We start from the raw sequence: 16,216 nt of genomic DNA, 5'->3' as shown, positions 1-16,216 counted from the left end.
TTGATTTTAGTACAATAAACCTGTCCTTGGAGCTGGTTCACTCCTAATGGCCTTTAATGTATCATGCTATAACTTTGAAGTTAGGTACATTTATTGTTACAATATTTGTTTAACAGTGAAAGGAATCCTTTAAAACAGCAGTTATTTTGCACATTTATCTCCACTTCATCCATGCTTTACAAAATCAACAGTAATGTGTTGTTTTGCAAGCTGACTAGCCTAGTTATCTAACATAATTCAGTTCTTCGATATACTACCTTATATGCATTAATACGGTTACACAGTACCATGAGCTGTTTGCAGATTATAAAGACATTTATTTACACTAATAACTTAAACTTCCACATGAAGTCTTCCCACATCACTTTATCTGGTCCTGGCTGCATATGTATTCTGGAAATGGCTTTGTTTACAAATTTGCTATATTAATTCAGAGATATTGTATTTCCCAGATTTATGCCCATTTCTCAAAGCCCAGAAAGGAGGAGTATGCTTGTGGCAGCCTGGTGGCTTTAGCTTATTGGCTAAGACGTGGCTTCAGCTATTCAGTGTTTGTACAGGTCATTGGGTTTAAGACTTGAATCAATTTCCACCCCTTTAAGGTCTGCAAGGATATGACGATCCATTTGGCTTGTATTCTTGGCTTGCTGAAGTAGTTGTCTCTTATTCTTTTTTCCATTTGCTATCTTTATTTAAAAAACAAAATTGGGTTTGATCCTTCTCACAGAGTCAAGTGCAGATTAATAGTGATGCGTGCTATGATAGATTTACTGCCTCTCAAAAGAAAAATTAAATAACTCTGCTATATATCTCTCAACAAAACACTGTCTTTCTTCAGAGAAGTTTTGTTGTTGTATTCTCAGATACATAGTTACTTGGAATCACTGTACAGTCTGAATTGTTAGATGTGCTGAACCCATGAAGTCAGAGAGAGAGAGATTACTTGTCTGTCTGTGTGGAGAAAGACACAGTCCGGCTGTTAATAAAATAACATATAAAATAAAAACATAATGTACCACCACCTAATGGATATTTTCTTTTTCCTTCATCTCAAAATATCTTCTGCTTAGGTTTCCCATACCAAAGTGTCTTTTAATTATTTATTTTTTAAATCCCATAGCTCACTGGCAGAAATCACTCATGTTTCCCACAGGGCTCTCAGAAAAGGAAACATTTAGAGAATTACTTAATTTTCCAATGAAGCACAGAAAGCACTACCTCTCGTGCTGGGTCTTCATCCCTCTGAGGAGTTCTTGTTTGGATGATGAGGTCATATAATGTTTTTCATTGAAGCAGTATTTCTATTCTCTCACCCGCCAGACGGGATGGAACCACAAGCACTGGCTTCATTAGGACCAAAGCTAAATATAGGCTTGTTGGTGACAGAGACTCCATCTATTTAAGGGATTTTTCCCCCTTGATGTCTTTATCCTGTAAGCAGTCTACAGATTGGGGTATGACAGCAATCCATGCTTTGGTTTTCCCTGGCACTGATTGTGGCCAGGGAAAACCGGGGATTTGCTTTCCAAATGTTGCGTAAAATGATGGTGATGATATTTAAATTTCTGCGCATCATGTTTTTAGTAGCCAAACAAGTGCTTTTGTTGAGGTTGTGACTATACATTTAAGATACTTTTAGGATGATTTATACATCATGCGTTAAAAATTCTGCCACAAATGTGGAAACAGTGCTAGGAAACTAAACCAAAGCACAGATTTTTCTCAGACCATGTATATTGACTGCATAGAAGGTAAGGAAGTTACTGTTGCCCCGGACAGAGGGAGAGAGAATGTAGCGAGGTCGGAGCCACACAGTCCGCTAAGCCTGCTTTAATATCACATCCTTAATTCGTTTACGTTTTGTTTGGTTTTCTTTTGGTTATCCAGTGTGTTTTTCATTTGATTAAATAAACACGCCATCGGGTTAATGTTTCTCCTGTCTTCCTGCATCCCTTTGCTGGTCTCCGTGACACTTACAGATTATATTTAAGATTATACTTTTAAGATTATAGTTCTGTCAAGCCGGGTGGGCCTAAATCCCGATTGATTTGGATCTATTTGCTGTATTTTGGGTGGAATTCCTCTGTAACTTGGTGATGTAAAAAACAAGAAGGCAGTTGCCAGAATTTCTGTGTACTGTTTATTGATGGGATTTTAGTTGTTGCTTGTTTTTTTACATTTGACCTTTAAGTGATTTAGTAGAGGATCTTATCCAGAGGTAGTTACAAGGGTTATTAGGGTTAACCGAATTGCCTTAAGTACCGAATTATTTCTCCCCTTCCTGGTCAGGTTATTTTCTAACATCCTTTTGGTCACTTGTGAAATGCTCTGAAAATTATCTGTTATGTTAAAATATCTACACCTTGTTCTTAATTATTTATTCAAAACAGAATATACTTTATTCAAAACAGAATACTCCCCTTTGCCTGAATGAACCACACATTATCCTGATTACAACATCCCTTCTGTGAAGTATGGTTGTGGCCACATCATGCTATGAGGATGCTTCTCTATGTCACAGCCTGGAAAGCTTGTGACGATAGTGGGCAAAATGGATACTGCGAAGTACAGGGACATCTTGTTAGAGAACCTGCTTAACACTAGAACCGCCAAGCCTTTCAGACCAACAGAATCAGCCACAGCCGAACGCCGGTTCTCATCATTAGCATATGAATTGGCCCTATTATCATACATGTTCTCCTCCACAGCATCACCATCCAGCCAGAGCATCAGTTCATCTACTGGGTCGTTATCAAACTATATAGAATAGTCAAAAAAATCATGAATTACAGAATAATGTTTTAAATGGTTAATGAATTTGAAAAAGTACAATAATGTATTTCTATTAAAGGACTTATCAAACAAAATAAGCGACTAAAAAAAAGAATACATAGAACGATTATTTCTAAGAACACAGGCTATAGTATTTTCATTCGTTTATTAGGCCCTACAAATGTACAAAATGAAAATTACACAACACTAATTATTCATTTTGATGATGTACAAGGTAAAATAAATGACATTATCGGCCTGTTCGCGACAGTCAAAGGATGTACCCATGAATAGCCGTACATAGGCCTAAAGCACAGTTGCTTGATAAACCAAATATTTCAAAGAATGAATGACACACAGGCTACAGCCTATTCATAGAAATAAAATTGATAGGTCCAAGGATGTGCAGCCTTTCTTCAAGTAAAACATTGCTGTGTATTATTCAATGAATTTTATTTGTAAATTTGATTAGCAGAGTAAAAGGATGATCAAAGGATGATTTACTGTTGCCTACACTGTCACGGTGCCTCCTAAACGCTGTAAATTGTCTGAGTTGTCTGACTTGCTCACCGAGTTCAGATTATATAGAATTTCTACCCTTATCATTCTTCATTACACTTCAGTCACATGCATAGGTGTGTCTGGGTTGATCAGGGGGTTATCGCCCATTCATCCATTGATGTCATTGCTATTCATTAGATTCGATTCAACTTTATTGTAATTGAACAAGTAGAAGTATAGTATAATAAAATGCAGTTAGCATCTAACCAGTAGTGCAAATATTAGAATGCAAAATGTTTTAAACAATAAGAAACAATTATTGTTATAAGTGGGATGTATAAATGTCCAAATTGAAGGTGGCATGTGCAATGGTGCCTGGGTACCAACGGAAATTGCTGTGGGTTGTTGGTTGATTAATTTGGAAAACAGTGTAAAAGAATAGGTAAAGTCTCAAAACTGTTTTTCGTTTGTAATTTTAGAGTTCTTACAACAATGTAATATAAACCCATTTTGATCTTGAAGATTAATCTCTACCAAAGTGATGGAAAGGCCAAAGTGTGGAGAAAGAAAGGAACTGCTTATGATCCGAAGCATACAAGCTCATCTGTGAAGCATGGTGGAGGTAATGTCATGGCTTGGGCGTGCATGGCTGCTTCTGGAACAGGCTCATTAATATTTATTGATGATGTAACTGATGATGGTAGCAGCAGAATGAATTCAGAAGTGTACAGAATTTTTTTCTCTGCCAATTTATGGAGAAATGCTTTGAAACTAATCGGGAGGAAGTTTATCATGCAGCAGGACAATGACCCAAAGCACACTGCCAACCAAACAAAGGACTTCATCAGGGGAAAAAAGTGGAAGGTTTTAGACTGGCCAAGTCACCTGACCTTAACCCAATAGAGCATGTATTTCACCTCCTTAAGAGGAGACTGAAGGGAGAAACACCCCGAAACAAACAAGAACTGAAAGAAGCTGCGGTAAAAGCCTGGAATAGCATCACAAATGAAGAATGCAACAGTTTGGTGATGTTGATGGGTCGCAGGCTTGAGGCAGGTATTGCAACCAAATATTAAATGTTATTTATTTTAAGATTATTTGTTACTTAAATTTTGCTCAACTAATATTGCTGTGGTGTAATACAAACGGTGATATGTCCTTAGTTGTTTAACACATCTAGATGTGAATACCAGGAAATAAAAGCTGAAATTTTGAACTGTTGTCTCATACTCATCTTTGGATCTTGAACCCAAATGTCTTCAATGAACTACAAAAACAAAGGAATCTTTTTTACCGTTCCAATACTTTTGGAGGGGACTGTATGCAATCAATTATTTTCTATTTGTAATTAATTTAGAATAATCTGTTGATTTTATTTTTCACTTTGAGATTATGGACTGATTTTGTTTTTTTTTGTGGCAATTACTACTAATTTAATCTTTTTTGTTTTCATGTTATAAAACAATTACATTTGGGAAAGTGGAAGGGACAGCATACTTTTGAGAGCCGCTGTGCAAATGTTTGTTTACTGTTTGCTTACAAATTATTAAGTTACCTCAAGATGTTCTCTGTGAAAAAAGTACTCTGTTGGAGGTTTGTCCATGCATTTTCTGATCCCATTTTCTGATCCTGATCCCAAGTCCTTCTGATGCAACTAGATCATCAGATTACTTGTTTTTGTAATAGCATTGCATCTCTGGTGAATTGGCTACTGATTAACTAACACAAACAACATTGCAAGCAATCATCTGTGAGACATTTGGTTGTAAATAAACATCTGATGGGGGCTATTGAAGAATCTATCATTCACACTCCATTCAATCCATGACTTATTTGAACCATCGGCTACGCACTGCATGTCTTGAGGATTGGCTTGCCAGTAGGTTTTGACTCATTGCAAATGGCTAACGAAACTCTGAGTGGCCTTTCTCTTAACATTCAACCAGGGGGAATTGGTGGAATTGGTCCCGGTTCTTCTGGGAAGCATAGAGCAGGGTTGCGGACCATAATGTCTGCCTCAAGTATCAACAGTGTGCCCAATTACAGTTGCAGTTGATGCATTACAGCAAGAGTTATTTTTAAGAACACAGTTGTACCCCTCTGGACTCTGTCGGACCTTCTGAAGATCTTTTGCTGTGCTTTTAAAGGTTGAAGCTTTGTATGTAATGATGATACCACATAATTAATATGTTAGTTGTTCAGTTTTTTTCTGAGTTACTGTTTCTTATGCACACCTAGAGGACCAAAGTAGTATGTTTTGCAAAAGGATCCAAGAGTGCTCATTAGTTTATAGTCTAATGCAAGAATTGAATAGGCCTTGTGTGTGGAACACATTTGTAATCTTGGCCTTGTTGTTTGTCAGCATTAGAGTGACTGGCCTATAGTTGGCAGATGTTGTTAGCACATAGATGTCACTTGATGAAGAGAAGCAGACAAGGCTTTTGGTGATTGGTGGGGTTTGGGGAAAAGGATCTCAAATGGGCCAAATACTTGGTTGCTGACTTGAAACATGGATAACATAGATAATAGTCTTTCATATTATTTTTATTTCTTTATCCTGGGAACATCTTTGGACAGAAAACCCCCATAACTTGACACAGAAACCCTATATATCACAGGGATTTCTGAGTGTTTAGGGTATATTCCTGGCTGCTGCATTTGTACACCAGGTCATGTTGATGGTGCTGATTGGAATTTTGATGTTGTCCTTTATTTTCTTCTTTCTGCATTTCACAGTGGAGCAGGTCCCTACAGAAGCATACACCATCCCACTGTCGCAGGCCGAGGTTTTGCAAGAAGGTAGTGATGTCACACTGGTCGCCTGGGGAACACAGGTAAGACGGGGGAAACGGATTGTTTCTGCACACGCATCCCTAGATAGATGGGGACGACATGTATAGCCTTTTCATCTGAGTACATAACCTTCACTCTAAGCCGTTGTCCGTGGCATGGTTTAGCGCCACGGGGCATCTTAGCTCTTTGACATTTAAGCCGACAAGGACGAGCCGCCAATTACCACCTGGCTCTATCACAAACCCACATCTCTCAACAGGGGGTTTCCCCACCAGGAGTTTGGAGGTGTGTGTCGCATCGGGCTGGCGGTGCACCAAAGTCTTAACTGTCCACGTCAACACAGGGCCTTCCATTGTCCCCAATTTCTATCACCTTTATTTAATTCTCCTCGAGGGGAGATTACAGACTCTATATCTCTCTGGGTGACGCCCCTCAAATATTTTGATGGCCCACTTAATGGGCTTAACCCACCCAGAGAAAGAGACAAATGTTGTTATAGCTATAGAGCTGAGGCCTTAACGACAAGGAAACGACTCCATCAAAGCCGTCATTTTGCAAAGAAGAAAAACCCACTGAAGTATCGGAAATCTGGGCTTAAAAAGGAAATACACACGCCACTCTATTTCCACCTCATTAATCCACCACCGGCCCTCAATAGACTAGCGAAAGGAGAAAAACTTTCAAGCCTGTGGAGTGGTCGGAACAGCACCTGGAACCTTCCCCAAAGCCGTTCTAGTCAGTTCTAGTTTTGCTAGTGCTAAAAATGCCGACTGCTCTGATGTGACCTGTTCCCATGTAGACAGAAGTGCAATAATTCACTGCTACAGCAATATTCTGTTTCGCATGGTGGACTACTGCCAGTATATTTCTAATCCATACTTGGTGTGAACACTTCCGAATGGGCTGGAAACCTAGAGATTGGGTTTTTGTCAACTGGCTATCCCTGACTAATGATTATCACGCATAATGACGCTGATTCAAATAGATTTTTCTATCCTACCTCAGTCCCTCACACACACACACACACACACATGTTTTTAAGACACAATCAAATGCCTTAACACACAGCTCAGGAATAATAGCAATGGAGCCAGTATGTCTGTAAGACTTTTGATGATTCGCAGCAGTCATTATCTGGAAATGGCCAAAATTCTTATCTGCCAGTAAACATGGAGTCCATCCAAACAAGTCTTTCCATTAGTCCAAATTGATTTGAATGCAAAGGGATGCTGTGTAGTGGGTTTTTTGCTGATCCTTCTAAAAAGGGATCCTTGATGTTGTAAAGTTTACTAATATCCATGGTGGATTCCAGTTGAATGCCCCGTCTCTTGACCTCTTTTGCCTTTGTTGCAGATTCATGTGCTGAGGGAAGTAGTCAGCATGGCGCAGGAGAAACTTGGTGTCTCATGCGAACTTATAGATCTGCAGACTATCTTGCCTTGGGACACCGAGACGGTTTGCAAGGTAAGACCCATGCTGAGCTACTTTCTACCCAATGTACAGAGCCCTACATGTGTAAAACTGACTGTGTGGTGCCGTCTTTGTTTCCTCACAAATGCACACAATCGTTTGTGGACACACGCACACACACCTCAGTATTAATGACATTTATTATGCTTTCAGTCTTCAGAAATACCCCCAAATCAAATGTCATTCTTGGATAGAACATTTCCCTTTTGGTTTAACTTAGTAGACATTGTAAAATGTAGCAAAGAAAATGCCTTTCAATGTTCCACAGAAACCATGCTATTTTTGTAAACAGTACCATTTCTGACATTCAAGATTGATTTTACTGTTTTATCGTGCAATTTTAAAGTCCTTCTGGTGCAACTCACAACCCAGTTGGTGAGCTTTGCGTGGCTGCATGCTTCCAAGTAAATCTTATAACCAACTGTTAAGGCACAAGATGAAAATTGTGGTCTCAGGGTCTGTAATTTTAAAAGGAGCTGATTGGAATTGATGGCATATAATATTATTGTATTGGCACTGGGGGGCTTCAAATGAAGTGACCAAGTTTGTCACAGGCTGTTTGTTCACAGACAACTTTCTCAAATAAATTGGGTGATTTTCAGAAATGGTTGCCCCATTAAACCGACTTCATGAAATTGAATAGTCTGTTTATACACACTTATGTTTCTCAGGGGGCACGGTCTTCAAAGGGTCTTCAACTCCTCAACAGCACTTGTCTTACACTTTCTTCTCGTTCCACCTCGCCTAAAACACGCTGTGTTTTAGCGGTCCTCTCGCCTTTGAAGTCTTTTTACACTTCACCCTATAGCTTTCTTTTTCTTAGTATCCTCATTTCTCTTGATCTGCGTTACTTGTTCTTTGGTTCAATTTAGGCTGGGTCTTTGTAAAACATTTGTGAAAACTGCTAATGTAAAATCTCTATGAAATACACAGGGTTAGGGTTACCCTAACCCACACCCATACACAACCTTAACCCATACACATTGTGGCCTAGGGTGTTCCAGCAGTCTAGGCTGTTGCCTCCCATACACATGTACTGTTGCAGCCCAGGTTTAGATGTAGCCCACTGGTCTTTCAGCAAAAATTGGATTGGATTTGTAATTGGTTGATTTGTAATTTAATTCTGTTGTCACACCAAATTTGACTGAAAATGAGATGTTATGTTACAGTCTCTCCACCTCAGTGTTTTACCCATATGGAATTATTTGGTGGCTGTGGCCAATGAGAGAACATTTGAATCAAGCATTTACCTGTGATGAGAGGGTGAATTAGCCACTACTCACCATATCTTTCTTTGTAACCGGTTGCCATGAATGCAACATTAAAAGCTTTTGTTTTATCTTTTAATAAATCTTAAGCACAAAGAACTTTATGGTCCAGATGTGAATTCAAAGTGAATGCAACTAAATGGTCACAGTCTGAAGCCCTGCAGTGACCATATTGTCTACTCCTTTTATTTGCACAAGTTGGAGTAGTGGACTGAGAGAATGCGGAAGGGTTACCCAGAAATGGCTGTGTTGATATACTGTGCTTTTGTCTATGCATTGCCTGTTTCGGTTACACAGCACTAAGAGAAAATTAATCACCCCTAGGGTTCAGCATGTTCACTGTCAATGTTCTGACTCAACTAAATGTATGTTGTCTTCCCATCTGTGAGCAATGTTGTTGTTATAAATAGGCTGTGCAGCAATTACAAATGTACATACCTTTTTCATGTGTTTCACTGCTAACGGTCACAAACAAATGTATCTAGTGTCAATCAAATCTAGGCCAAACGTTAAAAAAATTATTTCCAGTTGTCTGTGTGGTGCACACGTTTGTGCTGCAAATTATGGTATCTGCATCTTGTGGATCGACAGAAATACTTCAATTAATTGTATTTTCTTATCTACCCAAATAACAGAAAAATAACAAGTCAAACAATCTTAGAAAAAGTTTTAACAAAATGTGGAGCCACATTATTTATTGATGCTTTTTATTACCCTGTAGATGGACAGAAACTGTAGTACAGGACTTTGTCATATAAAAAAAAGGCCAAACGGAATTGTTGCGTTAGAGAAGGCAACAAATGTATCTCAACAATTCTTTTTACCTTTTAAAAAAAAGTTGTTCTCATGTAAAGATTGCTGGCTGCTGAATTACAGATTCTGACCAGCGGAGGTCCCCTTAGGCTGTAAAATGTATAACACATGGAGTTTTCTTATGAAATCTGTGTACCTTTCCATATCTACATTTGAAGAACTAGATTGATGTTACTTGCATTGCACAATTTAGACAGCATAGCTGCCAGATGAATTGGAAAATATTTCACTTTTTAGGGCTTGTTTCACTCATATTTAATGAATCCTAGAGGTAGAGAACAAAAAAACCTCCATTTCATTAGCATTGATTTACTTATTGAATGCATGAATAGCCAGGACTATTGAGTCCTACGACTGGAACCATTTAAATCAAATGATCTGCCGTCCAGTAATGGATCTATAAAATCTAATTATTGTGCATCCTACTTTTAAAGGTCCAAGCTAGTCCAGGACTCTGCTTAATCTCTTATGGTTCAGCATACCCCTTCTGTGTCCTTTCTCCATGTTTTTTGCATCAATATGGCTCCACCTACCCTGTCACATCCGCTTCTAATCATAAAGTAGGCCCACTATTAATATGCCGTGTGAGGTAATGAGTACCCTGCTGCCCTTAACTGGCTAACTAGTCTTCCCTGCCCTGGCTCTAAGGCTACTACTGCTACTATTACTGCTGATGCCGAGCCTTTTTCAGACCCTGAATTAATACAAAGCAGTTACGGCAGGAATTTCCACATGCAATCTATATTTAGGTGAGGCACTATTACTTCAGGGTCAGCCAACCCTAAATGTTTGTCCTGTTTTGTTTTGCAACACAATATTCACAAACCTCTCCTTATCTTGATGCACCTCCGTCCAAGCCTTCTTAGGCTCCCTAGTTATTTTGGATTTACAGAGGAGTGCTATGGCTAAGATTACTCAAGTTGCACCGCCCTCTCTTCAGGGCCTTTAGATCCTTTGCTTCTAAAGGGGCAATGTGAAATTTAATCAAAGGATTTCAGAAGAATTACTCACAGGGCACTGCAACCTCATTCTTAATCCTATTCCATATGAGTTAGCTTTTTCAGACGACATTGTGAATTCTTATGATTCATTCATTCCAGTTTATATGCAAGAAAAGGAAGGTATGGAAAGAAAATATTTCCACAATTGACGCTATCACAGTGGATAGCGATTGTTATTATTCTGTGATATGTTTCTATTCCAAAAGTTTTTATTTTATTTCAAAACATGGCAATTTGATATCCCACCTTTTCGGGAATTCCTCCTCTGTGCAATAATGGTTTAATAGGACGGTGGTCAGAATCAACGTGTGTATATGGAAAGCTTGTTGGGAAATGGACGCACATCCGGGCACTGTGGGGGGACTTCACAGAAATCCATTGTCCTCTGCACCTAACAACAACATCTACACCCAAATTGCCCACAATATTGCTATGAGCATCTGTTCAATCAGTTTTTGTCTGAACCTGGTGGGTCTTGCTTATGTGTTTGTCTGTGCTTTGGATCATTAACACTATGCTCTGGAGAAACATGACGTCTTTGGGTTTTCTGTTTCCTCCATCCGAAGCCATCCATCTCGGCGGTAACCGGCAGTGACACTGGCATTTAAATATACAGTCTTGTTGACAAAGAGAATGGACAGAAATTACTGTAAAAATGGAGGGGGAAAACTGTATTTTGTCCCGCTGTCTGGGTCTGACCAGTAAATGTAATAGTCGTTCATTTAAGGGATAAACAAAATGGCTGGTTTGGCATGCCAGACCCACGGCTCAGATTATATAATGTGGAAAGTCTTCCTTTCTCGCTGCTGGGTTGAAAGCCAGTGTGGGAATTTCTATAAAAACAAGGAGTACAGGCTGGTGTGATTCCTATTTGACAGACTTGCAGTCCCTTGTTACTTTGATTGGTCTATACGTAATCGGTCTTGACATCTAGGTTTGGGTTATTTCCATTTTAATGAGTAAATTCAAGAAGTGAACCAAACTCCCAAGTCCAATGTTTGAAAAGCACTAAAGGGCTGATTAAGTAGAACCATGTAGAATGGGCACTAAGTGCAAGGGAATCACCCACCACAGCTCTGTCACCGGTCCGTCAAGACCAAGTCCGATCACTTTGGATTTATATGCAGATAATGGCTTCAATACAGTGAAACTGAATGTGTGATTGGAAATGGAAGTGATCCTTATGGTCTCTGATGAAATGTTGCGTATGGTATAGACTATAATGGTTTAGTAAAGTGACATGGCCTGTATACAACACATGGATTTCTGAATGTACAGCTCTCCATGACTGATAACGAATTCAGAAATATGGAAAATACTTACAGGACAAAGGCCCAATGACTGGTAAGCCTATGACAACTGAGGGAGAACGCTGTATCGTGAGGCTACATAAAGATGTCCATAAATATGACAGTAAATATGAACAAAACAGTATGAACGTGATAATATCCTAAGCAAGGAATGTAGTACACTGCATAAATCTGTCATTGCTGACGTCTTGGCTAACAGTTGGAAATAGCATGATTGTCATGAAAAAGGAATCAACTTGTATAAATCTTGTAAACTTGGAAAATATATTTGACTGGGTTAGCAAGCCTGCTAGCATAGTGCTCATTATAATGTGTGTTTTTATTTTGCCCATGAGTGAGAATATAGTTTATTCGGTTGGTTTCATGTTAAATTAAATAAAAAGTTCACGAAGATATGTCAACACAGACCTCCCCCTCCGAAAACGTGTTTGAAGGCGAATTCGTGCCGGAACAGTGGACGTGCACCATTAGGAAGAGTACAACAGGTTTTTTCACATCTCATTGTCAACTGTGATTGGCTAAATGAAGGGTAACGTGGAGCTACCACTAATATCAATATAAGGGCAAGTACAACACAGTAGTTCAGAGGGCCTGAAACTTGTAAATCAGAGCTGGCCCTTTGAACTGTTTCCTAATTGGAATGCATTGAAGAGAATTTCCGTTATAGTGCATTTTCTGAATTGACAAATTTAACCCCAACTCTGCTTGACATGGCACTTGTATGAAATTTCCACAGCTTGTTGTCCATACTCAATACTATTTTAGATTCCTATTAGTGGCTAGTCTGTGATTTTTACTGATTTTCCACTCTGACCGGACTCTCATTCTAACAGTGTGAAGATTATTCTGGGAGTATGGTACTGTTAGTTATGGTGTCTAAATTTCACCTTACATTTCCATGTGCAGCTCATTGTCTGTATACACTACTAGTTCAGATTCCTGTTAGTGGCTAGTCTACAATTCATTCCCATTTTCCAGTCCTAGCCAGGTTCTGTTTGGGCCAGTATGAATCTTGTTCTGGGAGTATAGTGCAATCAGTTACGGTGTAGAATAACATTTTTATCTGACAGTTCCACTGCATTTTACGGCTTCTCGCCCATGTTTAACGCTAGTTCAAATTTCTGTTAGCGGCTGCTCTGTGATTCATACACATTCTCCAGTTGTCTCTAGACTGTGATCTAGTCAGTGTGAAACCTGTTGCGAGAGTACGGGGCAGTCAGTTATAGAGCAGGGTCTCCGTTAGCAGTGATTGGAGATGGCACGTCCCATGCCACAGACACTAGGCCCATCAGCCAAAAGGCCTGAGACCTGGAAGAGCTGATGGTGCGTCGGCCCTCTACACAATGAACCTCTTGTTTCCACCCATGGCTTAAACTCCATTTAAAATCGCTATTTTAACTGCTTGGTCCTCCATGACACACAACATGCTTCCAAACTGGGCCATTCCAAAACAAACTTCCTGGCCTGAAACTGGCTAACGTGATCAAGATGTGGCTTGGCCTGTGGCTTTTGAAGTTCCAAGTTCCATGCAAGCTTGTCCCCTATAAAATGCATTTGAGAATTCATGGTAAATTATATATTTGTTTAATTTCACAGTGAGACTTATAGATGGATTGGAACAGCGTTAGTTTCCCTGGCACAGGAAGACCTGTGGAACTATACTGCTGGGTTCACACCATTTTTTTTTATGCAGGCAAAGTCCACTGTATAGTTTCGATGTCCTCATTGCCCCAAGTCAATGGGTTTAGTACTCAAGTCTCGCATTTTTATTCATTGTATGCACAGGATATGCAAACCGCACAACAAATGTCTTTCTTGCTTTTTCCTGCTGAGTTTAAATATGTTTTCTTTAACTTCCTTACAGGCTCTTTTTAAGGTCACCAATGCACTGACAAAATAAACTGATATTCCATTATGCTTACCGTGTATTGCAGTATTCTGTAGTTTTACAATCTGAAAATAAAAATATTGGGATTTTTTGTCATTGGTCTACACAAAGTTGATGGTTTGTGTTTATTGCTTACAAAAGAATAAAGCAAGCTGTGTTGCAGCCAAACCTTAGTTGAGTATAATCTACCTTTGTAAAGTGCCAGATGATCTCAGATTAAATACAGCTTTCTGGAAGGCCCCTGAATATTACAAAGAATGTATAAAAAAAACACACCAAGGAGATTTTCAAACAAGTCTGGGAGAACGTTCTGAAAAATAACCAAGGGTATGGGCTATAAAAGGTTTGGGCTATAAAAAATATATTTATCTAAACATCCCCCAAATCATGGTTCGATCTATTATTTAAAGGGGAATAACACATATTTAACATTTGTCTATGTTCGTAGATCACATTGCTTGACTCTGTATGCACGCCGCTCTCTTACTCAGGGTGTGCAGCGTCTGTGGGTTACATTTCTCCCCACCCACTAAAATGATCATGTAGAACTTTGTAAAATAATCTTAATCTACATGAAAATGAATGTTTTGTCACAGAAAAAATACAAAATTGGGGAACCCCAATTGATTGTAGTACATGGCATCCACATTTTGTTATTAATATCAGTCATGGGTTTTAAAGTTTATCTTTTCTCACTATAAAGACTGCTCATTGAAAAACTGCTCATTGAGATGTTTCTAGAGATGTTACAAAGGGTATACCTTAGATATTTATCATTATTCCTCCTTAAAAATGGGATATGGGTCAATACCACGTAGAGCACAGCGTCCTCAGAAACTGAGCAACCATTGGATGGGGAAAGGTCAGTGGTTCAAGACACCAAAAGGCCAGTGGTAACTCTACAAAGTTCCACACCCAGGACTGAGATCTTTTCCCCCATAATGTCAATTATTTCCTGGGGGCTAATAGTTGATAATTGAACTTTCAAAATCAATGTTGTAAATCTGTCTCATCAAATCCCGTTTAGAATTTTTGCCAAAAGGCATGGGAAAGTCTCTGCATATGTGACAAAGGTTCTCTAGTCAGATAAGACTGGAATTGTTCTTTTGACCTGAATGTAAACCACTGGCGCAAAGCCAATACCGCTCCACCTCCCTGAGAACACTAACCCCAACATAAAGAATGGTGGTTGTGGCAGTAGGGATGCTTTTTTATCAGCAAGGACTGGGAAACATATTATTGAGTGCAAGATGAATGGAGCCAAACAAATGTAAGAATATCCTAGTGGAAAACTTGCATTTATCTGGAGGCAAAGGTTCACCTTTGAGCATGACAATGAGCCTAAACACACAGCCAAGGCTACGTTGGAGTTGTTTAAAAAACATAAACTGAATGTCCAATTGAGAACCTGTGGCAAGACTTGAAAGTTGTTGTTGACCAACAGTCCACAACTAACATGAGAGTTTAGAAGTATGGGTTAAAACTGCAGGAACCAGATGTGTAAAACTGGTAGAGACTTATCCAAAAATACTTGTGGTTTTACCAACTATTGAGTAGGGTGGTGAGTCAATATGCAGTGGCTTCGGAAAGAATTTAGACCCTTTTCATCATATTTTATTTGCTATAGAATTTATAATGGACAAAAAAAAAAGTTGCCATCAACCATCACACAATACACCATAATTTCAATGCAAATACGTGTCTTAAGAAATTTGTGTCAAATTGATAATAAGAAAAGGAAACAGAGATTTGTGTTGAGACCATTCTGGGGAAGGTTCAAAAAGCATTGGAAGTCCCCAGGAGCACAGTGGGATCCATCATTGTGAAATGGGAGAATATTGGAACCACCAAGATTATCCCTAGATCTGACCATCCAGACAAACTAAATCAACCGTGCAAAAAGTGGCCTTGATCAGGGAGTTGGCAAATGAACACAATAACAGAGTGACAACATTTATTTTATAAAGCCCTACCTCTGCAGTTGTCACAAAGTGCTTTTACAAATACCAAGTATAGGGACAACCAAGTATGCTGTGGGCTGAAGCAGCCGGAATCATCAGGCTGACTTGATATGGAACCCAACCAGGAGGACTTTGGGCAGGGATAGCTACGAGTCATCAGGTAGTCCTGAGGCATGGTTTAAGGGCTCATGTCCTCAAAAGCAGTCCTTGGATTCAAAAGGATACCTCAGCATATGTTTTAGGCTGCCCCTTGTTCCCTGTCCCATAAACTAATCTAACGTAAACAAGCAAGGACAGCCTTACCCTCGTACCCTGGCACAATACTATGGCAGTGTAAAACTTGGGACTGACACGGGGCTTCCAGAGACGCTGTGGCCTCAACCAGGAAGGAAGTAGCACTGCCTCAATCAGGCCTTCATGGTAGAGTGGTGGAAACCCC

General features: G+C 39.3%; 1 protein-coding gene across 1 annotated transcript in view; it reads left to right on the top strand.

Moving 5' to 3' along the window:
• Window positions 1–16,216, top strand: part of bckdhb (branched chain keto acid dehydrogenase E1 subunit beta) — an 89,204-nt gene that overhangs the window by 22,354 nt on the left and 50,634 nt on the right. The window contains exons 7-8 of the mRNA XM_010904330.5: window positions 6,010–6,107; window positions 7,420–7,530. Coding sequence (XP_010902632.1) covers window positions 6,010–6,107; window positions 7,420–7,530 — 209 coding nt within the window. The remainder of the gene's footprint in view (window positions 1–6,009; window positions 6,108–7,419; window positions 7,531–16,216) is intronic.

Source organism: Esox lucius, chromosome 20, assembly GCF_011004845.1.
Source record: "Esox lucius isolate fEsoLuc1 chromosome 20, fEsoLuc1.pri, whole genome shotgun sequence".
Classification (NCBI taxonomy): Eukaryota; Metazoa; Chordata; class Actinopteri; order Esociformes; family Esocidae; genus Esox; species Esox lucius.
This window is presented reverse-complemented; position numbering and strand designations above follow the sequence as displayed.